This window comes from Amphiprion ocellaris, chromosome 17 (genome assembly GCF_022539595.1).
Source record: "Amphiprion ocellaris isolate individual 3 ecotype Okinawa chromosome 17, ASM2253959v1, whole genome shotgun sequence".
In the NCBI taxonomy this organism is placed as follows: domain Eukaryota; kingdom Metazoa; phylum Chordata; class Actinopteri; family Pomacentridae; genus Amphiprion; species Amphiprion ocellaris.
This window is the reverse complement of record NC_072782.1, coordinates 32592182-32619794: the sequence shown is the minus strand read 5'-3', so window position 1 is coordinate 32619794 and position 27613 is coordinate 32592182. Positions and strand designations below refer to the sequence as shown.

At 37.3% G+C, this 27613-nt stretch overlaps 4 protein-coding genes across 6 annotated transcripts; 2 read left to right on the top strand and 2 right to left on the bottom strand.

Annotated features, from left to right (window-relative positions):
- Positions 1-203: 203 nt before the first annotated feature.
- On the bottom strand, positions 204-11115 carry atp6v1b2 (ATPase H+ transporting V1 subunit B2). Its single transcript, XM_055019326.1, has 15 exons — positions 10982-11115; positions 9717-9935; positions 8504-8559; positions 6976-7074; positions 6792-6885; positions 6617-6694; positions 6311-6450; positions 5063-5164; positions 4817-4914; positions 4474-4597; positions 4249-4399; positions 4084-4166; positions 3186-3290; positions 2972-3101; positions 204-1684 (listed from the first exon to the last, which is right to left on the bottom strand). Exons 2-15 carry the CDS (start codon positions 9871-9873, stop codon positions 1548-1550), a joined length of 1554 nt encoding a protein of 517 aa, XP_054875301.1. The 5' UTR covers positions 9874-9935; positions 10982-11115; the 3' UTR covers positions 204-1547.
- On the top strand, positions 9872-11603 carry LOC129350938 (balbiani ring protein 1-like). The gene is made up of 2 exons (XM_055019114.1): positions 9872-9924; positions 11024-11603. The coding sequence occupies exons 1-2, from the start codon at positions 9872-9874 to the stop codon at positions 11601-11603; spliced, it is 633 nt and encodes a 210-aa protein (XP_054875089.1).
- dusp11 (dual specificity phosphatase 11 (RNA/RNP complex 1-interacting)) lies at positions 11594-19564 on the bottom strand. 3 transcript variants are annotated; one of them, XM_055019335.1, is made up of 10 exons: positions 19250-19564; positions 17141-17216; positions 16866-17000; positions 16203-16326; positions 15495-15555; positions 15361-15407; positions 15215-15290; positions 14142-14258; positions 11990-12224; positions 11594-11869 (listed from the first exon to the last, which is right to left on the bottom strand). In XM_055019335.1, the coding sequence occupies exons 1-10, from the start codon at positions 19285-19287 to the stop codon at positions 11705-11707; spliced, it is 1074 nt and encodes a 357-aa protein (XP_054875310.1). In that variant the 5' UTR covers positions 19288-19564; the 3' UTR covers positions 11594-11704. The 3 variants fall into 3 exon arrangements, with proteins under 3 accessions (XP_054875310.1, XP_054875308.1, XP_054875309.1); XM_055019333.1 differs by having other exon boundaries at positions 11594-12224; positions 19250-19562; XM_055019334.1 differs by having other exon boundaries at positions 11594-12203; positions 19250-19558.
- Positions 19565-20708: 1144 nt separating this feature from the next.
- LOC111577084 (caspase-3-like) lies at positions 20709-25297 on the top strand. Its single transcript, XM_023283178.3, has 4 exons — positions 20709-20970; positions 23165-23328; positions 23429-23546; positions 24761-25297. The coding sequence occupies exons 1-4, from the start codon at positions 20760-20762 to the stop codon at positions 25072-25074; spliced, it is 807 nt and encodes a 268-aa protein (XP_023138946.2). The 5' UTR covers positions 20709-20759; the 3' UTR covers positions 25075-25297.
- Positions 25298-27613: the final 2316 nt, after the last annotated feature.

Genomic DNA, 27613 nt, shown 5'->3' with positions numbered 1-27613 from the left:
AAAACAAAAGCAAAAACTAAATGAATAAAATAATGCACTTGATCTCCTGGTAAACTGGGGCCAGAAAGTGCATTTTAATTATGGAAATGAGTGTATTTTAATGAGATTTCTCATTAGTTGATGGTGTTGTTTGGCATCCAGGCTGTTTATTTCAGTTCATGTCACCGTGCATGCTGATATTAAAGACCACAGCCGATCAGAAGGAATGAGACAGCAGCTTTTATTCCACATGACAGCGAACATCCAAGGACAACGCATGCAGCTCGTACATCTAGTCAACGTGCACCCACCGTCAAACTGAAATACAGAATTCATAGATATCTCAGGGCCGGCGTGTGACGTGAAGCAGAAAACATGAAACACAGATTCATCACCACTTCAAGCTCTTGGCACGAGAATAAAACAACGATAATCCACAACATCCTGCAGCGCTTAAAGTTCCCAGCTCCCTCAAACGTCTCATTATCATCCTCTCACATACGATTCCATCTGCAGCGACGCCACGACCCCAAACGTGTCCGGAGTCGGATTATTCCCAACCAGGACACGACAGTCTGTCCGGACGGCTCGTTTGCAGGGACAGAAAACTTCTAAATGAGTCAAACTGAGGCCTGATGAACACGCAGAGCTGCTGTTAACACTTAAACTCACAATTTTCACTCATGCAGGAGACAGAAATGATCTGCAGCATGTTAATACACATGAATCAGCCTGAATTTAGCTTTTATTTTATCGCTTCTGACCACAGAATGAACTCAAAAAAAAGCTGTGATTAACGATTAACCCTCCCCTTTCCTCATTGTAGGCTCATTTTCCTCAGAGGTGTCTTCTGTGCATGAATGATTTCAAAGAAAAAGGAATTAAAGGTTGATTTTTTTTTTACAAGGAACTTGCCCAAAATTACTTAAAATTTGCCCAAAATGTCCCAGAAGTGATTCAAAATGTGTCCAAATTGACTTTAAATGTGTCCAAAATGATCTAAATGATTTACAATTCGCCAATAATGACTTGAAACTACTTTATTGACTCTAAACTTGACCAGACTGATTTGAATTGTCCCAAATGACTTAAAATCTGTGCAAAATGACCTAAAATGTCTTTAAAGGGACTCAACATGTGTCCAAATTGACTTAAAATGTGTCCAAAATGATCGAAAATGCCTCCACAGGTTTCATTATAGAAGCTGTTTGTTTCCTTATCAGACATGAAACCTTCTTTGGGATGTTTTAATTAATATTTTAATGAATCTCTTGGTATTTAATAAACTTCCTGCTCGTTATTCATGTCGTTCTAAACTCCTAAACTCCGCGGTAACCTTTGATATCTAATTAAAATGTTCCCGTCGTCTTGTTGTTTCTGTTTGTCTCGCAGTAATCTCACCTCTCATTAGCTAATTAAAGGAATCGCTAATGAAATGTCAGACCGGACGCTTCTCCTCGTAAACAAACCTCAGCTCCTCCAACGTCTGCTGAAGCCACATGAAGGTCACGAGTTGGAAATCACGACACGACACTGGATGGTGGCGGCTCGGTGGTAGCGGGGGTCGGTTAGTGCTTGGCCTCTCGGGGGTAGAACTCGGCCAGGGTGCTCTGAGGAATCCTCTTCAGCATCTCTTTGGGGAAGATCCTCATGAGCTGCCAGCCGATGTCCAGAGTCTCAAACACACTCCGGTTCTCATAGGCACCTGAACACAAACATCAGAAACCAACACTTCATCAGCCCATAGACGATGTTTACAACATGAAACCAGTCATTTCAGAAGTCCTGGTTCAGTAGATGAACCTTTAGCTGCAGCTCCATCATGGATCCTGCTGGTCTCCATCAGTCTGAACATCTGAACGTTCTTCTTATTAAACTGTTAAACTCCATCAGGTTCCTCCGGGATCCTGAGTCAACAGAACTTTTCTAGTTCTCAGCTGGATGGAGGTCTGGACTCTGACTCCTCCAGAACTTCCACCTTGTTGCCTTCAAATCATCTCTGAGGATCTTTAGATGTTTGCTTCAGCTCATCGTCTGGATGGAAAACTGATCTTGTCCAAGTCTCAGTTCTCTTCAGACTGCATCAGTTCGTCCTCCAGGATTTCATTTACCCTCTACCTGCTGCTGAGGAACATCATGATGCCACCACCACCATGCTTCACATCATGATGCTGCCACCACCATGCTTCATAATGGGGATGGTGTGTTTCTGATGATGTTCAGTGTTTGGTGTCCACCAAACATATCATCTAGTCTGATGGACATAAAGCTCCATCCTGGTCTCCTCAGACCAAAGAACCTTCTTCCAGGTGTCTTCAGAGTCTCCACATGTCTTCTGGTGAACTCTAGTCCAAATTTAATCTGAGCTCTTTCCAACAGAGTCTTTCTCTTTGTCTCCATAAAGCTTTGACTGGTGAAGAACAGACAACAGTTGTTGGATGAACAGTCTCTAACATCTCAGCTGCTGAAGCTGGAACTCCTTCAGAGGAGTCATAGGAGTCTTGGTGGCCTCCCTCTCTAGTCTCTCAGTTCTTGAGGACGTCCTGCTCTAGTCAGATTTATTCATGTTCCATCTTCCTTCCATTCTTTAATGATGGATTTAACTGGACTCCATGAGATCTTCAGGAACTTGGAAATGTTCTTGTATCGTCCTGACTGATGCTTTTCAACAAGCTTTCCTCAGAGGTTCTTGGAGTGTTTTTAGTCTTCATGGTGTAGTTCTATCCAGGAGAACTGATCCACCAGAGACTGGACCTTCCAGATTCAGGAGTCTTTATCCTACAATCACTGACCTCAGATCATCCATTAATGACTGTTGACTTCTAGAACCAACTAACCAAATACTGATGCAATCACTTATTTTATGTTTTATTTAGAAATCTGGTTTCACTTTGACATGAAAGACTTTTGTAAAAATACATTTTTTCCTGATTTTCATCCATTGATTGACTTCTGAGTCTTGACTGTAAGTGTCTGATCTGCCCCACTGCACCTTGGGAGATGAAGTTCTTCTCGAACTTGGTGAGGAACTCCAGGTAGAGCAGGTCATCAGCCGTCAGAGCCTCCTCTCCCACCACCGCCTTCATGGCCTGGACGTCCTTACCGATGGCGTAGCAGGCATACTGCACACACACAGGGCAGGTTTCACCTTGATACCAAAGACTGTTTTCATAAGTTCTTGTCAAAAAAGTCAGATTAAATCTCACCAGCTGGTTGGAAACATCAGAATGGTCTCTGCGGGTCATTCCTTCTCCGATGGCCGACTTCATGAGTCGAGAGAGAGACGGCAGAACGTTGATGGGAGGATAGATCTGTCAGGAAAAAGTGAAATCAAAGAGGATCCACCAGAAACATGAAGCACAGATCTGGTCTGGATTCACAGGAGTCAAAGTTCCTTAAGAAGGTTCTGATGGTTGACTTGTTGCTCCTTCAACAGAGTCACAGTCACGTGAAACACATCTAATTCATTTAATCTACCAGATCACACTCATTAGAGCTAACGAGTCACAAGTCAACACTAACGAGTCTCACAGTGAGACTGAACGAGACAGAAGACATGCAGAAACACCAAAACTAGGAGATGGTTTATCACCACAAAGAATAGTTTGTTTTGACATGAAATAATAAGAACACCAGTTTACAAGTCAGGTATCGAGTCAAGACTAAAAAGATCCCACTTAGGATCAAAGTCCAACTGGACAAGTCCCAAGTCAATCCAGGAGTTGGCAAATTCATTTTAAGTGTTTAACTGAAATGTCTAGTCCGAGTCATTTAATGGGTAATAACAGTCTTCTCAGACTTTAAATTAACTTGGTATCCACACCTGTCCGAGTCTCCTTATTACCTAAAAACTTGGTATTCTTAATTTGGAACCTGTGTTTACACTTGTGGGTTTTAACTTGGGACCTGACTTTGGCATGTTAGTTCTGACTTGGGACCTGATTTTAGACTTGCTCGTCTAAACTAGGGACTTGCTTTATTTCTTGTCCGAGTCTCTTTGTTACCTGTTCGAGTCTCTTTGTTACCTGTCTTAGTATCCTTATTATCTGTTTGAGTTACTTTCTCACCTGAGTTACTTCACTACGTGTCCAAGTCTCTCCTCACCTGTCTGTTGTGCAGCTGTCTGTCCACGTAGATCTGTCCCTCTGTGATGTATCCGGTCAGGTCAGGTATTGGATGAGTGATGTCTGTGGACAGAGTTAGAACCAGTTAGAACCTGGTGAGGTTCTCCAGGAGGTTCTCCAGGAGGCGGACCCTGCCGGGGCGTACCGTCGTTGGGCATGGTGAGGATGGGGATCTGGGTGATGGAGCCGCTGCGACCCTCCACCCTGCCGGCTCTCTCGTAGATGGTTGCCAGGTCGGTGTACATGTAACCGGGGAAACCACGGCGACCTGGAACCTCCTCTCTGGCCGCAGACACCTGAGCAGGACAGGAAGTACATCATCTACTTCCTGCTGTGACTTCAGAATAAAAGCAGTGATTGTGAGGCTGACCTCTCTCAGAGCTTCAGCGTAGGAGCTCATGTCGGTGAGGATCACCAGGACGTGCTTCTCACACTGATAGGCCAGATACTCCGCTGATGTCAGAGCCAGGCGGGGCGTGATGATTCGCTCGATCCTGCAACAAGGAAATAGAGTTCACCTCCATCCATCCAATCCAAGACAGACTAACAAGTCCCAAGTCAGGTCTCAAGTCAGGAATAACAACTTCCTAGTCAGATCCCAAGTTAAGACTAATATGTCAAAAGCTAGGTCCCAAGTCAGGACTAACAAGTCTGAAGTCAGGTCCCAAGTCAAGAGCGACAAAGAAAAATCAAATCTTTGTTAAATTTCGTACGTGGGGTCGTTGGCCAGGTTGAGGAACAAACAGACGTTATCCATCGATCCGTTCTCCTCAAAGTCTGACTTGAAGAACCGAGCCGTCTCCATGTTCACCTGCAGACAGACAAACAGGAAATCCTGTTGATGCACATGTAACACCTGCTGTCGATCTACTTATCTTAATGAGATGAAAGCTTTAACCTCCCTCTTGGTCTTCAAAGCGTCAGATTGTTGTGGTGAAGCAGAAACAGGAAGTTCTCACCCCCATGGCGGCGAACACGATGGCGAAGTTGTCCTCACTGTAGTCCATCACGTCTTTGGATTTCTTCACCAAACCGGCCTGACGACAGATCTGAGCAGCGATCTGAAGACACGAGAAACAACGAGAACAGAAAACGCTTCTGTTAACATTTGCTCACCTTTGGCCCAGATGGTTTCAGATATTAATTAAATCTCACTAATTACAAGAAGGCGACACATTTACATTGAATTAATGAGTGTGATTCATCAGATTTAATTAAGACTCGGCACTGTGGATCAGACAGAACATCACAGGCAGGAAATTAACGGGCTTTGTTTCACTGATTAAGATCTTCTGGGACGACCACAGAGGAACCAAACACAGGATTCAGTTTCTGTTTAGTATTTAATGCTGAGAGAAATGTTGGATAAAAGATAAAGAATCATAAAGAAGTGGCTTCAGAAAACAGTGTTACAGCTGTTAACACTGAGAGAAATGAAAAGGAAAACTCAACATATGGAAAAATTACATCAAGTTATGAATATATAAACATATATGTTATTGTTTGTCAGATAATACATGTAGAAGATAAAATATATTTATTAATTCATTAATTAATTCAATTCCAAAATTGTTATTTACATTTTTGGAAGACAAGGAAAATATATAAAAATATTTTTATATGTATGTGTGTGTGCATATAACATATTGATAATGTGACTGTGAAGTTTTTTTTTTGATTATATAAATAACACTAACTATAAAATACAGTAAGACTTTAAGATTATCAGACACATTTGTTTATTATGGGATATAAACAGGATTTAAGTATGTCTATAAAAAGTATTCACCCACTGAATCACTGTCAAAGAAGTTTAACTTTTTGTGACAAGGAACATCATCCCTACTGTGAAGCACGGTGGTGGCAGCATCATGATATGAAACATGGTGGTAGCAGCATCATGATGTGAAGCACGGTGGTGGCAGCATCATGATGTGAAGCATGGTGGTGGCAGCATCATGATGTAAAGCACGGTGGTGGCAGCATCATGATATGAAACATGGTGGTAGCAGCATCATGATGTGAAGCACGGTGGTGGCAGCATCATGATGTGAAGCATGGTGGTGGCAGCATCATGATGTGAAGCATGGTGGTGGCAGCATCATGATGTGAAGCATGGTGGTGGCAGCATCATGATGTGAAGCATGGTGGTGGCAGCATCATGATGTGAAGCATGGTGGTGGCAGCATCATCAGTGGTGTTCGTACCTCGTTGTGAGGAAGTCCTGCAGCAGAGAATATGGGTATTTTCTGTCCTCTAGCGATGCTGTTCATCCCGTCGATGGCTGAGATGCCGGTTTGGATCATCTCCTCGGGGTAAATACGACACTGAGGGTTTATCGGCTGACCTGCAATCACAAATATTATATTATATTATATTAGACTAGACTATATTATATTATAGTATAGTATAGTATATTAGATTAGATTAGATTAGATTAGATTAGATTAGATTAGATTAGATTAGATTAGATTAGATTAGATTAGATTAGATTAGATTAGACTGAAACAAACCCATGATGTCCAGGAAGTCTTCGGCGAGGACGGCTGGTCCTCTGTCAATGGGTTTACCAGATCCATTAAACACTCGACCTGTAAACACACAAACACATGACCACAGGACAACCTGCAGATTTTATCTCCTCTAAAACATTCTGAGTTCAGCCTGGAATGATTCTAACGGTTTTACCCAACATGTCCTCAGAGACCGGCGTCCTCAGGATGTCTCCAGTGAACTCACAGCTGGTCTTCTTGGCATCAATGCCTGCAGTTCCTTCAAACACCTGCAGGGGGCGACATGGAAGAGGAACTCAGTAAACACCATGATCTGGTAGAACTTCACTCTTTACAAAGTCCTGAAGAACATCAGATACCTGAACTACAGCTTTGGACCCGGTCACCTCCAGAACCTGACCGCTCCTCTTGGTTCCATCAGGCAGCGTGAGGTGGACGATCTCTGCGTACCGTGGAAACTGGTGGAGAACATCATGAGAATATCAGGAGAACATCAGGAGAACATCAGGAGAATATCATGAGAATATCAGGAGAACATCAGGAGAACATCAGGAGAATATCAGGAAAACATCAGGAGAATATCATGAGAATATCAGAAGAACATCAGGAGAACATCAGGAGAACATCAGGAGAATATCAGGAGAACATCAGGAGAACATCAGGAGAATATCATGAGAATATCAGAAGAACATCAGGAGAACATCAGGAGAACATCAGGAGAATATCAGGAAAACATCAGGAGAATATCATGAGAATATCAGGAGAACATAATAAGAACATCAGGAGAACATAAGAAGAACATCAGGAGAACATCAGGAGAATATCAGGAAAACATCAGGAGAATATCATGAGAATATCAGAAGAACATCAGGAGAACATCAGGAGAACATCAGGAGAATATCAGGAGAACATCAGGAGAACATCAGGAGAATATCATGAGAATATCAGAAGAACATCAGGAGAACATCAGGAGAACATCAGGAGAATATCAGGAAAACATCAGGAGAATATCATGAGAATATCAGGAGAACATAAGAAGAAGATCAGGAGAACATCAGGAGAATATCAGGAGAACATAAGAAGAACATCAGGAGAACATCAGGAGAATATCAGGAGAACATAAGAAGAACATCAGGAGAACATCAGGAGAATATCAGGAGAACATAAGAAGAACATCAGGAGAACATCAGGAGAATATCAGGAGAACATAAGAAGAACATCAGGAGAACATCAGGAGAATATCAGGAGAACATAAGAAGAACATCAGGAGAACATCAGTAGAACGCCAGGAGAATATCAGGAGAACATCATGATAATATCAGGAAAGCATCGGGAGAATATCAGGAGAACATAAATGTTTAAAATTTTTATTAAAATTAATTTCTATTAAAAAAAGATTTTTTTTTATTTTTTCATGATGAAACATAAATGTTATCTCAAATTATACATTTTTTTACATTTTCTGTTCAATCATCTATGATTTTATAAAATATGGAGATTTTCAAAATTTAATTTGATAAATTGAACATTTCTGAAGTAATAATAACTAAACTTTCAGCAGCAGGTTTGTAGAAATAAAGAAGAACTAAAGACTAAAATCAGTTTCATTTGTGTTAAATTAAAAATCGGTGAAACTAATTATAGTTAAATATACAATAATTAGAAATATGGTCTCATTTTTATTTTCAGGGAATTCCATGTTATTTGATAATTCAACTTCTTTTAAATCACATTTTTAAAAGTATTTTAGTTTATATCTGATGCAGCTGCTGTGCATTTGTTCTTTTTCTGATATTTAAATAGTCTTTTAACGTATTAAGCTGAAGTTTCCTCTCTGGCTGCTGATGAATAAATCAGTAAACCCAGAATTCTGTTTAATCTGCTCACCTTCACCTGGTCCAGAATCACCAGCGGCCCGTTCACTCCAGACACAGTTTTATAGGCTGACGAGGAAAAAACACACAATCAGTAACAGAGAAATAAAGCAGCGATCTGGTAAAAAAGGTTTTAGATGAATCTGGTTTCTGTTATTTTGCTCCAAACAGCAGCATCAGGAGTTTAATTACATCACAGAGAGAATTTATTCCTCATCTGGGCTGGAAAACGTTTCTTAACAGTATTTAATGGAAAAGGTTCGTTAGTGACACAAAACCACAAAAAAAAGACAACAAAATGACAGAGTATTCACAAAACGACACAAAGACATGACAAGGAGACAGAAATTATCACAGAGACACAAAAACGAACAAAAAAACACACAAAATCACCACAAAGAGACACAAAATGACACAAAAAATACAAAAAATGACCAAAAGGACACAAATTTACAAAAAATCACAAAAAGACACACAATAATGACACTATAAATGTGATCAGAATAAACTATCCATCCATTATCTATACACCACTTAATCCTCACTAGGGTCATGGGGGGGGCTGGAGTCTATCCCAGCTGACTCAGGTGAAGGCAGGGGACACCCTAGACAGGTCACCAGTCTGTCGCAGGGCCACATACAGAGACAAACAATCACTCTCACATTCACACCTACGGGCAATTTAGAATGATCAATTAACCTCAGCATATTTTTGGACTGTGGGAGGAAGCTGGAGTACCCGGAGAAAACCCACGCATGCACAGGGAGAACATGCAAACTCCATGCAGAAAGATCCCGGGAAAGCCGGGACGCGAACCAGGGACCTTCTAGCTGCAAGGCGACAGTGCTAACCACTATACCACTGTGCAGCCCCAGAATAAACTCAAGACCAATAATCAGATTTAAATCAGTTTCTAAATATTCCTGTTAAAATGTTCTCAGCCTCTGATGCTGATCAATCAGTTGATTAGTGATCAGTTGATCAGTGATCAGTGATCGGTTTCTAGCCTGATCCCTGATCAGTCTCTAACAGCAGGACCAGTGGAACCAGTGGAACCAGTGGAACCAGTGGAACTAGTGGTACCGCTGGAACCAGTAGGACCGGGACCATTGGAACCAGAACCAGTAGAACCGGGACCAGTAGAACCAGGACCAGTAGAACCAGTAGAACCGGGACCAGTAGCACCAGTAGAACCAGTAGCACCAGGACCGGCAGCGGGACTCACTGAGGCGGGGCTGGGAGATGTAGTCCCGGGTCACCGCCATCACCTGCTCCCGGGACGCGGCGCTCGGAGCGGCGGCCGCCGGTCTGCTGCCGCTGACGGCGGACGACAGCTCGTTCATGGCTCCGTTCATCATCCCCCGGAGAGCCTTCATCGCCATGGTGGACCGGAGAGACGCAGAACCGAGTCGTGACCGGACGGAGCATGCGCAGTGAGGGGCAGCTGCAACGGAGGAGGAAGAGGAGGAGGAGGAAGAGGAGTGGAGGTAATTTAATACATTTATACCAATAATAATAATAATAATAATAATAATAATAATAATAATAATAATAATAATAATAATAATAATAATAATAATAATAATAATAATAATAATAATAATAATAATAATAATAATAATAATAATAGCAATCTCAGGATGTAAGCAGGTTAATCAAAATAAAATAAATAGGAGGAAGATGACTGATTGTTAACTGGAGGTGATAAATAATAGATGTATGCTTCTGCTACTAATAATAAATTACTTTTCTTTAATAATAACTGATATACTATTTATATTTTGACAGAAAATATATTAAAATTAATTAAAATAAATCTGTCTGCATTTCTACAAAAAATCTAAGTTAATTAAGATTAAAAAATTAATAATTTTCTTCGAGTGCAAAAAATATAAATTAAATTTAGAAATAATTATTAAAAAATAATTAGATTTCTACTGATGAAAATATTAAGTTTTTTAAGTTAAATAATTTCTTCCTTTGGGAACATATTTTTTAAAATAAAAGTTTGTTCTTATTAAGCATAAAAAGATCAGGGGAAAACCTGGAAAAAAACAAGTTTTTTTATGGCTAAAAAATAAATTCCAGCCAGTATTTTATTTTAAAGTTGGTTATTAATAAAATGATATGAAGCAGAGATTATTGATCTACTGTCTAATATTCCAGATTCTGAATCAAGGACATGATGAGAAATAAGAGAGAAAAGTTCAGGTTTTAATCTTTAATAGTTCCTCACATGTTGTTAATCAAATTTAATGAAAAATAACTGAAGAAAAAGATTTAAAAACTCATTTGTTTTTTTGTTTTTGTTTTTTTACCAAAGAACCAAAACTAATAATGAGATGAATTTATCTGCAGCAGGTCGGAGGTTTGATTGTTTTTATTGATTATTAGTTTATTAAATCTGATCAATATTTAGTTCACACAGATGTAACATCTGAGAATAAAAGTGATTCAAACAATCAGAGTCGTAGTTTCTGATAAATTCACCTCCAGTGGTTCCATGTCTTCTCCTGGTTCTGGTTCTGTTAGCTTCATGTTTGTTTCTGAGACGAACACAGAACTCCAGAGGAACCCCAGAGGAACCCCAGAGGAACCCCAGAGGAACTCCAGAGGAACACCAGAGGAACCCCAGAGGAACACCAGAGGAACTCCAGAGGAACTCCAGAGGAACTCCAGAGGAACCCCAGAGGAACCCCAGAGGAACTCCAGAGGAACACCAGAGGAACCCCAGAGGAACTCCAGAGGAACCCCAGAGGAACTCCAGAGGAACTCCAGAGGAACACCAGAGGAACCCCAGAGGAACACCAGAGGAACTCCAGAGGAACTCCAGAGGAACTCCAGAGGAACCCCAGAGGAACCCCAGAGGAACTCCAGAGGAACACCAGAGGAACCCCAGAGGAACTCCAGAGGAACACCAGAGGAACTCCAGAGGAACTCCAGAGGAACACCAGAGGAACCCCAGAGGAACACCAGAGGAACCCCAGAGGAACTCCAGAGGAACACCAGAGGAACTCCAGAGGAACTCCAGAGGAACACCAGAGGAACCCCAGAGGAACACCAGAGGAACCCCAGAGGAACACCAGAGGAACCCCAGAGGAACAGGTTTTAATGTTTTATTTACTGAACAGAATCTGAGTTCAAACAAAGTTTTCTTTTATTTTAGAAGATAATAATAAAAGTTCTGTCGGTTCTGTGAGTCGCTACAGAACCTCAGTAGTCGTACCCGTTGGTTCTGTGTCGGTTCTGAGATCTGGGCCTCAGTTTGGGCTCCCAGAACTCTTCAGGTTCTCCATGGTCCCACCAGGGCAGGGGGGGTGGAGGTGGAGGATCATATCTGGACCGGAGGTTCTCCGGAGGATCGTATCTGGACCGGAGGTTCTCAGGAGGATCGTATCTGGACCTGAGGTTCTCAGGAGGATCGTATCTGGACCTGAGGTTCTCAGGAGGATCGTATCTGGACCGGAGGTTCTCTGGAGGATCGTATCTGGACCGGAGGTTCTCAGGTGGATCGTATCTGGACCGGAGGTTCTCCGGAGGATCGTATCTGGACCGGAGGTTCTCCGCTGAATCGTATCTGGACCTGAGGTTCTCCGGTGGATCGTATCTGGACCGGAGGTTCTCCGGTCGGGGCCAGTGGTACCGGGACGGGGAGTGAGGAGGGGGGAGGCGGTGATAAGGATGATGGACCAGACCTCTGGGAGGAAAAGATCTGGAAGAACCACAGAAAGTTCTGAAGGACAAAAACAAACTAGAAATATTAGAAATATGAGAAATTTTTAAGGATATATTCATAAACTGAATATAAAAATTTAAAAAAAATCTATATATTACTTTTTCAAATTTTATTATTGAAAATTACACTCATTAACTGAATATAAAAAAGTTAAATATGTATTTTATTTTTTAAAATGGCATCATTACTTTAAAGCTATATTCATAAATCAAATAAAACTAATTTTAAAAAGCATTATTAACTATTCTTTTTGCATTTTATTATGATTGAAGTTACGTTCAAAAATTGAACATAATTTTTAAAAAATATTATGCATTTTTTTACATTTTACTTGTTACTTAAAGTCATATTCATAAATTTAATTTAAATAAGTACAAAAAAGCCTATTAGAATTTTTTTTCATGTTATTATTTTAAAATGATATTCATGAATTGAATTTTGAAAAGTAAACAAAAACAGTATTATTCTTTTAACATTTTTTTTTATTATTTTATAGTTATATTTAAGTATATTTTTGGGACAATTTTTTATTAATTTTGCAACATTCTATTTTTTTTTTACATTTTAATGTTTACAAACATTTTTTAAAAATTAAATCCTTTTTTCTTATTTTATTTGTAATTTTCATTGTTTTATAAATATGTTTGGGACATGTTATCAATTATTTTCCAATATTTTACTTCATTTATTCATACATGTTATTAAATTTGAAGACATTTTTAAAACATTTAATAATCTTATATTATTTGGTTGTTTAAAAAATATATTTTTGTAATTATCATCATCATCATTTATTTAGCAATATTGATATTTTTAAAAATGTTTTTGGACATTTAATTAATATTCTTGGAACATTTAAACAGCTTTTATCAGGTTTAAAATATTGTAGGGTGTTTTCTAAATATTTTGTGGAATATTTCTGAGCATGTTTTGGTATCATAAAATGTTTTGGGATATTTAAAAAAAACTATATTTTTCAGTCTTCTAATCTTTTTAAAATATGATTTTGATTACTCTATTACAATAAAACATTTCTACAACATTTTAATAGTTTTTCAAAATATTTTGTGGCATATTTTTGAGCTTGTTTTAATTTTAAAACATCATGGAATATTTTTTTAAAAAACTAAAAATGATTTTAAAAAACAGTAATTTTTGTCTTATAATCTTTCAAAAAATATTTCTGATTACTAATATAAAATATATTTCTCAAACATTTTAATATTTTTTATAAATATTTTGTGGAATATTTCTGAACTTGTTTTAATTTTGATATAATAATGTAAAATATATTTCTCAAACATGTACATATTTTTTATAAATATTTTGTGGAATATTTTTGAGCTTGTTTTAATGTTACATTTTGGAATTTTTTTAAAAAATTAAATATAATTCAGAAAAACAATATTTTCTTCTTTATCTTATGATGTTTTAAAAAATATTTCTGATTATTTTCTGAATATTTTTGAGCTTGTTTCAATATGTTAAAACATTTTTGAAAATGTTATTTTTTAAAAATTATTTAGTCTTATAATCTTTTAAAAAAAGATTTTGACTACTCTATTTATATAAAATACATTTCTACAACATTTTAATAATTTTTATAAATATGTTGTGGAATATTTTCGAGCTTGTTTCAATATGACAAAACATTTTTGAATATTTTATTTTTAAAAAATAAAATTATTTTTAGTCTTATAATCTTTAAAAAAATATTTTTGACTACTCTATTAAAATAAATTTCTACAACATTTTAATAATTGTTCTAAATATTATGTGGAAAATTGCTGAGCGTGTTTTAATTCTGATATAAAGTAAAATATATTTCTCCAACATTTTAATATTGTTGATAAATGTTTTTGAATTTTAACGTCATGTCTCAGAGGATCAGAGCAGGAGGATGTTGGTTCCCACCGTTGGCTCCAGCCGTCGTTAGAATCACTTCTTGTCTCGTCAGATGAAGTCAGACCTGGAGGATGAAGAGCCTGACCTTTCTGAGGCTCCTGGTCGTGTTCCTCCATCCCATCATTACTGCCACACAAAGCTCAGAGCGTTTACTAAATGCATCAATAGCAGACTTCTAACGCAGCGCAGACACAGAATAATACAACAGACAACAATAAATCTTTAGTAAGTCCTTAATTTACTGACATTAATGTGACATTTTAGCCAATAACTGATCAGTTTTTGTTTCCTGTTGTGAAGAATTAAAGTAATTTTTTAAAGGATTTTAAAAGGCAGAAGAAAAATAGATCAGCTGTAGTTCCTGGTTCTTCCACCAGGGGGAGCCTCTTCCTGTTTAATGGGTTAGGGGTTGGGGGTTGGCGTTACGGGTGTGTTTGCTGACCGCCTGTAAGGGTCCATAAAACAAACCCACCTTTTCTGGGTTTTTTTAAAAAATATTAGACAAATTTTGAAATACTTTGGACAAGTTTTGTGTCACTTTTGGCCACATCTGAGTAACTCTGGGCAGGTTTTGAGTCATTTTGAACAATTTTAAAGACACTTTAAACATGTTTTTATTGTCGTTGATAAATTCTGAATCATTCTAAATGATTTTAAGTCACTTGGGATGAATTTCAAGTTGATCTGCAGCATCAGCTTCTAAATAAAGTCTCTAGATGTTGTCTGGATTAGTTACTTTGCTTTCTGTCATTTTGAACAGTTTTATCTAATTCTGGACACATTTTAAGTTCCTTTATTTTGAGGTTTTGAGTCATTTCAGACATGATTTGGTCATTTTTGATCATTCTTGAATAATCTGTGGCAAGTTTCCAGATGTTTCAGACATAGCTTTGGTTATTGGTTGCAAATTTTGAATCATTTTGGACAAATTTAAGGTTGTTGTTTATTGTATTGGACAGATTCTGGATCATTCTGAATGACATCACCTCTCATTCTGGATGAATTTCAAGTTAGTCTGAACAAATGAAATGGCTCTGCAGCACTGTGTTTGCAGTGTTTTGAGGCGTTGAAACGTTGTTTACCTCCTCCTCGGTCCTCGCTGCAGGTCGTCCAGGTAATTCTGTCTCTCCATGTCGTGACCTCGAGACGAGTTGAACACTGAGGACAGAAAACATTTAAAGTTCCACCTGAAAACTGAATCAGACGTGAAATAAGAGGCGAGACTCACGCTGCACCGCCTCGCTGGGATCCATGCCGTCCACGTCGATCAGGTACCTGCAAAACACACACCTGTCAGGCTCCGCCCACATCTATTAGACTCCGCCCACATCCACCTGCGTGCCTGCAGCTTCAGCTTCTTACCTGCAGATCAGGTAACCGGTTCGGTTCAGGCCGTGGGTGCAGTGAACTCCAATCAGCTTATCTGAGACACGGAAATTATTTTTACAATCACAATAATATTATTATGAGTATTTTTGGAACATTTAATAAATAATTGATTATATTATTGGGGTGTTTTGCTCATGTTTGTGCAGATTTTAATCATTTTCTAAACTATATTCATATATTTAGATCATTTCTTTTTTTTAGATAATTACATTTTGGGACATTTTAAAATATTTTTCACATCTTATTGAAATTCATTTTAAACTTAATATCTCTGATTGTCATGTTTATGTTTTGGACATTTAAGTCCAATTCATTCATATTTTTGAAATATTAAATTTTTAAATATATTTCTTAGATATTTAAATAATGAAATATATTTAATAATATTTTTTTAAAATATATATCATTGGAATTGAGGAACATTTTGTTTGCATTTTTCTAACATTACTGCAATATTTCAATTCTTATTTTAATATTTCTGCACATTTTATTGATCTATTTTAAAATTTTTGTGATATTTTATAAATATTTTTCAGGTTTTAATCAACATTCAAACATTTACATTTTTTAAAATATTTTTTGGACATTTTATGTATTTTTCTGCTATTTCTGCCTCATTTGAATCCTTGTGTTGAATATTTTCCTCCATTTTCTGAATCTTTCGTCAGCTTTCCGACTCACCGTTGTCCTGGTTTTCTCGGAGAAACTGCCGGACGCTTCGTTTGAAGCTCAGGATGGTTTCGTCACTCGGAACTTCGTGTCCAGCTGTGAAGATCTTCACACAGAGCAGAGACTGAGGAACGTCCTGAGGAGAAGAAGAACCAAATGAAGAACCTTCAACCAGAATTTCACTCTGTTTCCATGGAAACTAAAGTTTATGAAGCAAAACCTGAAGTCTGGATTTAAGAAACGAAGCTCTGAGAGACATCAGGAGAAAATACAAGACTAAGAAAAGGATCAATTCTGTGTTTCTTTTGGTTATAATTGGTTTTAAATTGGTTTTAACTGGCTTTACTTGGTTTAAAATAGATTTTTAATTGATTTCAAATTGGTTTTAATACTGTTGTAATTTGCTTTAACTGGTTTTAGTTGGTTTTAATTCATTTTAATTGACTTAATTGGTCTTAATTATTTCTTAATTAGTTTTAATAGTTTTTTCATTAGTTTTAAATGGTTTTAAATGGTTTTAAATGGGTTTTAATTGGTTTATTATTGGTTTTGCACTGACTTTTAGACTTTAGGTCTGGTTTAAGACTTGGCTTTGGACTTAGTTTAGTTTTTAACTCATTTTGAATCTGGTTTTATTCACAGTTTTGTCCTCATTTCTCTGAATCTGTTTCCTACCGTCAGTCTGTAATATCTGCTGGTGAACGTCAGGTCGATGATCAAACCCAGTTCCTGGTTCTGTTTCTTCAAAGCGTCCAGAAGATCCCAGTGACTGAAGACGTCTGAGGAGGAGGAGAGCCGCCGGTTCAGAGCCTGGAAATAATTAGAATAAATAATAATAATAATAATAAAGAAATAGAGCTGCTGGTTCAGGGCCAGGAACCAGAAAAACAATGTCAGAAAAACTGAGATTAATAAACATAATAATAAATAAACAAAGCTGAGCCGCCGACCTGCTTCAGAGGAACTTTGAAGGCGATGAATCGAGTCCCGTGAAGCCGTTTTCCAACCGCTGAGTAATCCAGCCACCTGCAGAGAAACACTTCATTACTGATTATTGATAATTAATATATTAATATATTAATATCGGTCTGGATATTTCATGCTTTCAGTGCAGAAGCTCTTTCTTCTTTGTGTTTTTGTGTTTCTCACGGCACAAGTTTTCCATATTATATTTTAAATTCATGCGAGAGGCTATATTAGAAAATAAAATAAAGATTTCTGTTCACTAAAACCTAAAAAGTGAGGATGAAAAATGACCCATACAGGCAGAATAAATAATAAATACATTTCAGGAATTAAAAGTAAACAGTAAAGTTGACCTCTAGGATTTATTTCTATATTTGTGCTCATAAACATCTCATTATTTCCATGTTTATTTATTTCTACATTTACTCAAATATTTCTCTATTAATTTACATTTATTATATATATGTTTTTCTACATTTATTTAAAGATTAATTACATTATTTCTGCATTTTTACACATTTATTTATGTTCACATATATTTATATGTTATGTTTTTTTTCTCATATTTAAATCTTTTCATTAAGGGCAAAATAAAATTTACACATACTTCTGTGTTTTTCTATTTTTTCAATTTCTGCATTTTTTTTAAAAAAAGCATTTATTTATGCATTATATATTTATTTCTGTATTTTATATATTTCTGAATTTCTGAATTTTTGTACATTTATTTCAGTATATTCATTAAAAAATAAGATTTTATTTTCTAATTTTTTTACTTATACATTTATTTGTTTTTAAACATTTATTTATGCATTTTATATATCAGAATGTCAGAATTTATTTATTTCTGTATTTTAATTTAAAAAAATATTTTTTTCAAAATAATAATTATTTTTTGCAGATTTATTTAGAATTGTAATTTCTACTTTAATTTCTTTATACGTTTTACATATTTATTTATTCATGTATTTTTAAATAAATGTATTAATTCATGCATTCATTTAATCACACATTTATTCACCTATTTCTGTATTCTTATACATTCTTTATCTTCTCATTATTTTTCACTTATTTTCTTTTTATCTTTATATATTTTACACATTTATTTATTAATTATTAATCTCTTTTTAGAAATGTATTTATGTGATTTGAATGCATTTATTTCTGTATTTTAATTTAAAATAGTATTTTATTTTCTAATGAATTTTCTTTTATTTATTCATACCTGTATTTTATACGTTCATTTCTCTAGATATTGTACAAATTTATTTATTTCTGTATTTTTTACAAATGTATTTACTTATACATTTATTTAACTACACATTTATTAACCTATTTCTATATTTTTATATATTTTAATATTCTAATTATTTTTCATTTATTTTATTTTTATCTCTATATATTTTACACGTTCATTTATCTATTTTTAGAAATGTATTTATTTATGCATTATACATTTATTTCTGCATTTAATATATTTCAGAATTTCTGCACATTTATTTCTGTATTTCAATTTAAAATAATATTTTATTTTCAAATTATTTTTGTTGTTATTTAATTATGTCTGTATTTTATACTTTAATTTCTCTATATATTTCACACATTTATTCACCTATTTCTGTATTTTTATACATTTTTATTTTCTTTTTATTTGTATCGTAATTTTTTTATATAAATGTATTATTTATGTGCTTTTTTTTACATTTATTACATATTTATTCACCTACTTCTGTATTTCTATACATGACTAATTTCTGTCTTTTCCACAGTTATTTCTAAGTGTGTTTGTTAAATTTGGTATTTCTATATATTTATTTCTGTATTTTTCTACGTTAATTTCTTTGTTTAATTATCTGCAGAAACTCTATAAAGCTGAAAATGAAATAAAAACGTGTTAAAACGTCATTAAGGTCCAGAAAAGGACTAAAAACAGCGAATTAAACAGTTTATAGACATTTAACTGTTCAGTAAAACTGTTGCGAACTCATTACTTTAATATTCTGGTTAATATTTTGCTTTATGATGTGATAAAACCTGATAATTCTGATCATAGACACAGATATCAGACGTTAAATAAAGGTTTGTGGTCTCACCGGTCCGGGATTCCGTTCTTCTTTCTGCCTCCCGTCATGTTTTCTTTCTGTTTTTAGCTTAACTATAAAACTATAAAATCATCTAAAAACCACCACGTGGACAAACTCAGAGCGAACAGCTGATTTCTCCTTCCGGCAGCAGCTTCAAATTAAAACAAACAAACTGTAAATAAAATACATAAAGTCCGTGAGACGCTTCAATCCTCTAAAAACTCACTTTCATCTCCGTTTCTGTCGGAAAACAAAAAACATTCTGGAGCAGTAAAACACCGACTGACGGCGCGCGTTGATGACGTAGGCCGCTAGCTGACGCACGGCCGCCCCCTGGTGGTAAAAGAAAACAACAACACACAAATTAAAAAAAACAATAAAAACTCGTTTTTACATCGATTTTTACTTATTAAAACAAATGTTAAATACAGATTAGCAATTAATTTTATTTTAATGCATTTATAGCTTCCTGTATAATTTATTTTTAGTTTTTAGTTTATAATTTGCATTATTAATATTACTATCCAGTTATAATAATAATAATAATAATAATAATAATAATAATAATAATAATAATAATAATAATAATAATAATAATAATAATAATTGTTATTGTTATTGTTATTGTTATTATTATTATTATTATTATTATTATTATTATTATTATTATTATTATTATTATTATTATTATTATTATTATTATTATTATTATTATCATCATCATCATAATCATTATCAGATTAATTTCAAATTAAATGCATTTACATATTTTTTTTTAAACAAACAGATATAAAAACATAATTCTAAAAATAAAATCTGGAAATAAATTTTTTGTTTGTTTTTTAAATTAATTTAGTAGAAGAAAAATAAATGCTGACATAAAATGCATTTAAGTAAGGAAATAAAGAAACTAAGTAAATACAATAATAAATATAAAAGGATAAACAGTAAATAAATAACTCCAAAATTTTCCTTTGGTTCGTTGTTTTGCATTATTTCAATTAATTCTGCGTAGTTTATTTTTATATACATGTTTTATATGCATAAATATATAAATATATATCTAAATGCATTTACTGATTTACACCACGATCATTTCTGCTTGTTTATTATTACACATAATGGTGTTTTTTTACTTTAGCTTCTGATTGACTGCAGTTTGTCTTTAGTTTCAGTTTTTTCTGACGGCAGATGAAGTAAAACTGAAGAAATACTTGAGTCAGTCATCATCTGTTTTACAGTCCAGAAAAGCAAACACCTGATGAGAACACACCTGAAAAGTCCAGCTGCTGGCAGACATGTGGAAGGATTGTACAGCGAAGTTTCCTGGCAGAGACAAAACCTCCAGAATTATGTAAGACTGTGAGATCACTTCATGTGATGACAGCAGCAGGAAATGACCAAACATGGAGCTGTACAGGTGTGTCATCATCCTGACAGGTGTGTTCACAGACTTTAAACATGAGTCAAAGTCTGGCAGATTCAGCTGCAGCTTCATTCATACAGATTCTACCTGAACATGCTGCAGAGGAAGCGACTGATGGACGGGGACAGGAACCGGGCGGTTGTGGTCTCTGTGGCCCGGTACAATCCGGGGGTTCCACTGAAACCGAGACCTGGAGCCAAAAAAGATGAAAAGAGGCTCCACAGAACCCTCAGCCGGCTGGGCTTCAAGGTGGAGCTACATAGTGACCTGAGCGGTGACGAGATCTACCAGTTGTTCCTGGAAGGTAAGACGCTGAAGATCATTTTATTCATTAATTATGAAGCTAGAACCGGAAGGTAATACGATTCAAGAACGTAGATCATGGAAGGCATGCTTTTCATGTTCTTTCACTGGAGTCCAGCAGATTTTTATACATCAGGTACCTGAAATATCAGACAGGAGTGCAATGAATACTTAGCATCCAAATACCTGAGAACCTGACCTCTAGAACATCCTAGTAGGCCTCTAGATCTGCCTCTGGGCCCCTTAAATACCTCAACAATTCCTAGACAATTTTCAACAATCAGTAGAGAATCCTTAACCTCTAGGCCTCTAGTGCCTCCCATTAATGACAAAAACCTCCTAAAGGACCTCAGGAACCTCCTCGTTTTCCAATAGAACCTTCTAAAGGACATATAGAACCCGTCAACGAACCCTTAATCTCCAAAAGAACTTATTGTCCAGTATAAAATCCCAGAGAGCCCCTCGTGGCTTCTCGTTTGCAACTAAAACCTCATAAAGGATCCCTAGAACATCCTCAGTTTCCACTAGAACATCCTAAAGGACACATATATCTTACTAGGCGATGCATAAAACACCTTAAAGAGATTCCAGAACCTAACTGTTGACCCCTAAATGCCCTGAAGAACTTGTAGAACCTCGTCGATGACCAGCAGAACCTCCTCAAGAACCCTCACATTCTTAAAGGACCTCTAGAACATTTTATTTGGCAAATTAAACATCTTAAATGACTCCTAGAACCAACTCCTTGGCCACTAAAACATTCTTAAAAACTCATTCAATTTACTAATGATCCATAAACCTCTTAAAGAACCTTTAGATCTCCCAAAGAACCTTTAATGTCCAGTGTTTAATGACCCCCTCAAAAGGCTCACGACTTCAAAGGACTTCTAGGATGTTGTCACTGAAAACTAAAACTCTTAAACAACCACTAGAACCTCCTATGTAGCCACTTTGACGTCTTTTAAAATCCGTAGAACCCTTTAAGTCATCATCTGGCTGTTAGCATTCACATTAGCATTTAGCCTGTGGCCCCTTTATCAGCAGACTGGAGACTGATTATTGTGACACTGTGACCTGGTCTTTATGTAACATTAATGACATAACTGCTTCTCTAATCAGGACAGAGAACAAGAAATTAAAAACAAGTCCGAGTTCTACTGCTGCTTATCACTAATAGATAAAACTGGGCAACGACACACATAAAACCAAACTAGAACAGAGAAAAGAAGCTGAAGTGATTATGAAATGAAGACAGAATGAAGGTTTCTGTGAACAGCCTCAGGACTGAATGTTCTCTCACCTGTAAACTGAACAAACAGGTGCAATGACTCCTGAGCTGCAGGTAAACACCTGCTGCTTCTGCTGCATTGTGACTGATAATGACTGAGTGGAGCTGATGAGGCGTCACATTCTCATGTTTGTACATCAGATGACAGTAAACACCAGTTACACAACTGGAACCTCCCAAACTACCTGCAGAACCTCCTCAGTGACCATTAAAACGCCTAAGCTACCTCTAAATCCTTCAAAGTGATCGATAAAACATTCAAAACACCCACAGAACCTCCTCAGTAACCATTAAAACACCAACAATAACTGTAGAACATCCACAACCATTAAAACATCTAATCTACCCTTAGAAATCCTTTAGTGACCATTACCGCCTCCTAAAGAACCACGAGATCTTCCTCAGTCACCACTACAACCTCTAAACTAAGTATAGAACTTCTGCAATGACCATTAAAACATCTAAACAACTTCTAGATCCTTCTGAATGACTGCTAAAACATTTAATCCGCCCATAGAACCTCCTCAGTGACAATTAAAACATCTAATCTACCTGTGAAATCCCTTCAGTGACCATGACAGCCTCCTAAAAGACCTCTAGATCCTTCTCACTGACCACTAAAATCTCCTAAGTGACTCCTAGAACCGCTTCAGTAGCCAGTGAACCCTCCTCAAAAGCCCCTTGGTCCTCCTAAAGGACCTGTAGAACCTTTTATTGTCAATGAAAACCTTCTGAACTAGCAGTAGAACCTCCTCAGTGATGACTAAAACATTCAAACTACCCCTAGAACCTCTTCAATGACCACTACAACTCTTGGGGACTGACAGAACCTAGACTGCCTCTAAAACCTCCTTAAGAACTTCTCCAACGTCTGATTGACCATTAAAATGAGCTTCTTGTTCTGCAGAGAGCCGGCGGCCGGTGAAGGACTGTTTTCTTGCCGTCTTGTCGTCTCACGGTGAAGAAGGCTGCGTGTTCGGAGCTGATGGACAACCCGTCCATCTGTCTCGGATCTTCACGTACTTCGACAATGACTACATGGAGAGAAAGGCCAAACTGTTCCTCATACAGGTGAGCAGCAGCAGCAGGAGGATCTAATGTTGAGTCTGGATCAGGAAAGACCTCCAGGATGTGTAAAACTGAGGACTTTGTCTCGGTTCTGTCTCTGCAGGCTTGTCGAGGAGACGATCTGGATGATGGAGTGGAGGTGGATTCAGCTGTAGAGAACAGCTCCTCACAGTACCTCTCTGTTCCCATAGATACAGCTGTAATGTACGCCACAGCACCAGGTAAACACAACCCACCAAAGCTACACCTAAAAACACCTCAACAACCTGGAGAACCTCCTCACTGACCACTACAGCCTCTTAACCCACCCTTAGAACCTCCTCAACCAACACTAAAACCATCTAATCCACCTGTAGAACCTCCTCACTTATCACTACAGTCTCTCAAACTATCGAGGAACATCCCCACTGACCGTTTAAACTCTTAAACTACCTGTAGAACCTTCTCAAAACCCTCTAAATCACCCTAACAACCCGTAGAACCTCCTCAGTTACCAATAAAACACATGGACTACCACTATAACCTCCTATAGGACCATTAGAACCTCCTAAGGGATCTGCAGTACCGTATCAATGAACACTATAACATCCACAAAAGGCCCTAGAACCTCTGAAAGAACATCTCGGACCATTTAATGGCCAGCTAGCTGTAGAACCTCCCCACCACTAGAACATTTAACCTCCTCACTGGAAAAGATTTTATTAACTAATCCCTACCCAAGAACCTTCTTCAAGATCACTACAACCTTACAAACAATCTATAAAGTAGAACATTGTGACTGGTCACTAGAACCTCCTAATGTGATAGAACGTCCTTTATGGACCCTCAAACCTTTTCAGCGATCCATGAAACCTCCTGTCCACTAACTTACTGGTTGAACATATTTAATGACCCCTAGAACCTTCAAGTGTTCCTCAATGGAGAACATGATTCCTTAAATCACTTCACTGAACCCGGAAACCCTCCTAAAGCTCCTATAGAACCATATCAGAGACCACATACCTGCTAAAGGACTTTTAAAAACTCCCCCCCTAAAATCTCCTAAATGACCCAGACAACATTTTTAAGGGCCAGCAAACCCCTCCAAAGTTTCTGTAGAACCATTTTATTGACATCTCATAAACTACGTGTAGAACCACCTCAGTGGTCACTAGATCTTCCTCTAGAACCTTCTCTGGGATTCCTAAGATCTCCTAAATGACCCAGAGAACCTTTTTAGTGATAATTAAAACTTTTGACAACCAAGAACACAAAAAAGATGTCAGATGGAACGTAGCAGCCATAAAAGAAGGACTCTGGGCGCAAAAGGAAGATTTATCTGATTCAGAACCTCCGAATCTCTCTGATCTCCAGACACCAGAAATGTTTCAGCTCAGTAATTCCAGATGTGACCCGTTGTCTCTGGTTTAACTGGTTCTTCTGTCCTCTCCGTCAGGTTATGGAGCTTTCATGCACCCCCTCGGATCGGTGTTCCTCCAGACGTTCTGCACCTTGCTGGAGGAGGAGGGCAATCAGAACCTGGAGCTGACCCGGCTGATGACCCGGCTCTCCCACCGGGTGGCCTACACCTTCCAGGCCAAGGGTCGGGTTCTGGGCGGGAAGAAGGAGATGCCGTGTCTCCTGACCCGACTCACCAGGGAGGTTTTCCCGTTCGCCGAGCCGGAGAAAGACGGCAGGACGACGGGAATCTCGGCCACGGAGCTGGTCGATCCGGAGAACGTCAGAAGACGGACTCATTCCATCAGTTAGACGGCATCCTGGTGGACCATCTCCTCCTGAAGGACAGACGATTATCAGCTGGAAGGAGGACGGATAAACTAACAGGACGTAAAAACAGAACCAGATAGAAATCTGCATTTTCCTCAGACTGACTGAGAAAAGTTTCTGCACAAATTGTACAAACCTGTCAAATGTTTACATGCGTTAAAGTGTTGTTTCATGTATTTATATTTAATAAAGAATAATCTAATGACGTCATGTCTGAACTCTGACTTTTTACCAAGTTATCAAACCTGGATAAAAACTCTACAGGACAAAGGTTTGTTCACAACATCTTTCTTAAAAACCAGTATGACTTCTGTGGCTTCTGGGATGTATTTAGTGAAGGATCAGACTTTTTTTTATTGATCTGCACCATTTAACTTGATTTACCTTTAGATATACGCTACCGTTCAAAAGTTTAGGGTCACTTAGAAATGTCCTTATTTTTGAAAGAAAAGCAGTTTTTTTCAATGAAGATAACATTAAATGAATGATAAATCCAGTGTAGACATTGTTAATGTGGTAAATGACTATTAAAATGGCTGATTTATCTCCATAGGGGTACAGAGGAACATTTCCAGCAACCATTAGTAATTCTGGAGAATTATGAAAATAGTTGCATTTACCATAGAGTAGATGTGTAAACTTTTTATTGCATGTAATCCTTTTATCACCCCTGGGTGTCATAGTTTACTCATGGAAATAGTGCTTTTATGATGAGTGCCATCTCATAAACTGCTTCCAGGATGATGCATTCACTGACCTGGTCACAGTATAAACAGATCAAAGCAGCACCGGTGCAGACGGTAAATGTGCTGCTAAAGGTTAAATGTTACGTTACAACCTGCTGACCGTCTTTATGTTCGTCACTGGATCATATCGGTTTAATTACACATCATTAACATCAACTGTAAAAGCTGCTTCCTGTCACCGTTTCTTTATCTGCTGCTTCCAGCTCTCAGAGGAAACTCCAACATTACATAAACACCTCACCTCAGTGGGAATGTTCTCTGAACTGGTGTAAGCGCTGATTGTATTTCTGTAAACCACGTTATTGATGCATACACAATCAGGACCAGGAACCTCTGAGATGACCAATAAAACTGCTAAACTGTCTGTAGAACCTCCTCAACGACCCCTAAAAACACATAAAATACCTGAAGAACCTCCTCACTGATCCTCAATACCACTTCCTCTAAACATCCTCCAGAACCTCAATGACAACTAAAACTCTTCAGCGGCTTGTAGAATCTCCTCAACGACCATTCAATCAGCCATACTACTCAAATAACCTCTACAGTGATCATTACGGCCGTCTAAACATCCTCTCAAACCTCAGTGAACACTACTGAAACTTCTTGACTACCAGTAGAACCTCCAAATGACCACTAAAAAAGCCTAAAGTACCCAAAGAACTTCCTAAATGGTCACTAACTACCTGTAGAATATTCTCAGTGGCCACTAAGAACGGGTAAACTACCTGTTAAACCTCCTAAATGACCATCAAAACACCTCTGGCACCCAAAGAACATGCTAAATTACCACTAAAAGTCCTTATGTTCCTGCTAAACCTCCTCACTGACCACAAAAAATACATAAACTACCTGTAGAACTCCTCACTGACCACCAAAACATCTAAAATACCTGTAGAACCTCGTCAATGACCACAAAAACACAGAAAATACCTGTGCAACCTTGCCAGTGACCATTAAAACACATCAAGTAGCCAAAGAACCTCCTCAATGACCACTAAAAACACATGAACTACCTGTAGAACTTCTCTGAATCCCCTGAACAACCCTAGAACCTCGTCATTGACCACTGAAACATCTAAAATACCTGTAGAACCTCCGTACTGAGCACCACAATATAGCAACACTTCAAACCAGATTTCCAAAGCCCTGCTCCACACATTGTTATCATAAAAGCAGATGTACTGACTGGGTATAAAATACGTTTGTTCCTTCCTCTCTGGATCAAACAGAACGTTCCTAAACTACCACAGTGAGCAGATTTAGTTTCATTTTTTAGTTTTATTTCTGTAGCTTTATGATGCAGACTGTCTGCTGCCGTATGAATCAGGCTCTGATGAAACTCCGTCTGGCTGCTGCAGGTGATTACAGCTAGAAATCTAGTGGTGACGTCGTGTTTTCCTGCTGACTCAACAACTAACAGCAGCTCTTTAATGTTGTTTTGAATTTTAAGAACGTTCTGTTTTGAATGTTAGAACATTGTGATTTGAATTAGAATCTTATAGAATGTTACAGAATGTTTTAGAACTGTTATTGGATCTCATAGAAAGTGTGAAGTGTCTGAAATGGATTCAAAGTTGGACTAACTTCCTGTCTTGAGTTTAGTGTCGTCTCTCCTGGTATCTTTCTCAGGTTTCTCTGGTCCGTCTCCTGTCTCAGGTGAGGTTCTCGCTGCTTCCAACCCATCAATTTAGTTTCTATTTATTTCTCTTTGGGATAAATTTGCATCTTTCTGTAGTGATTTTGTGTTTTTGTTGTGATTTTTCACCATTTAG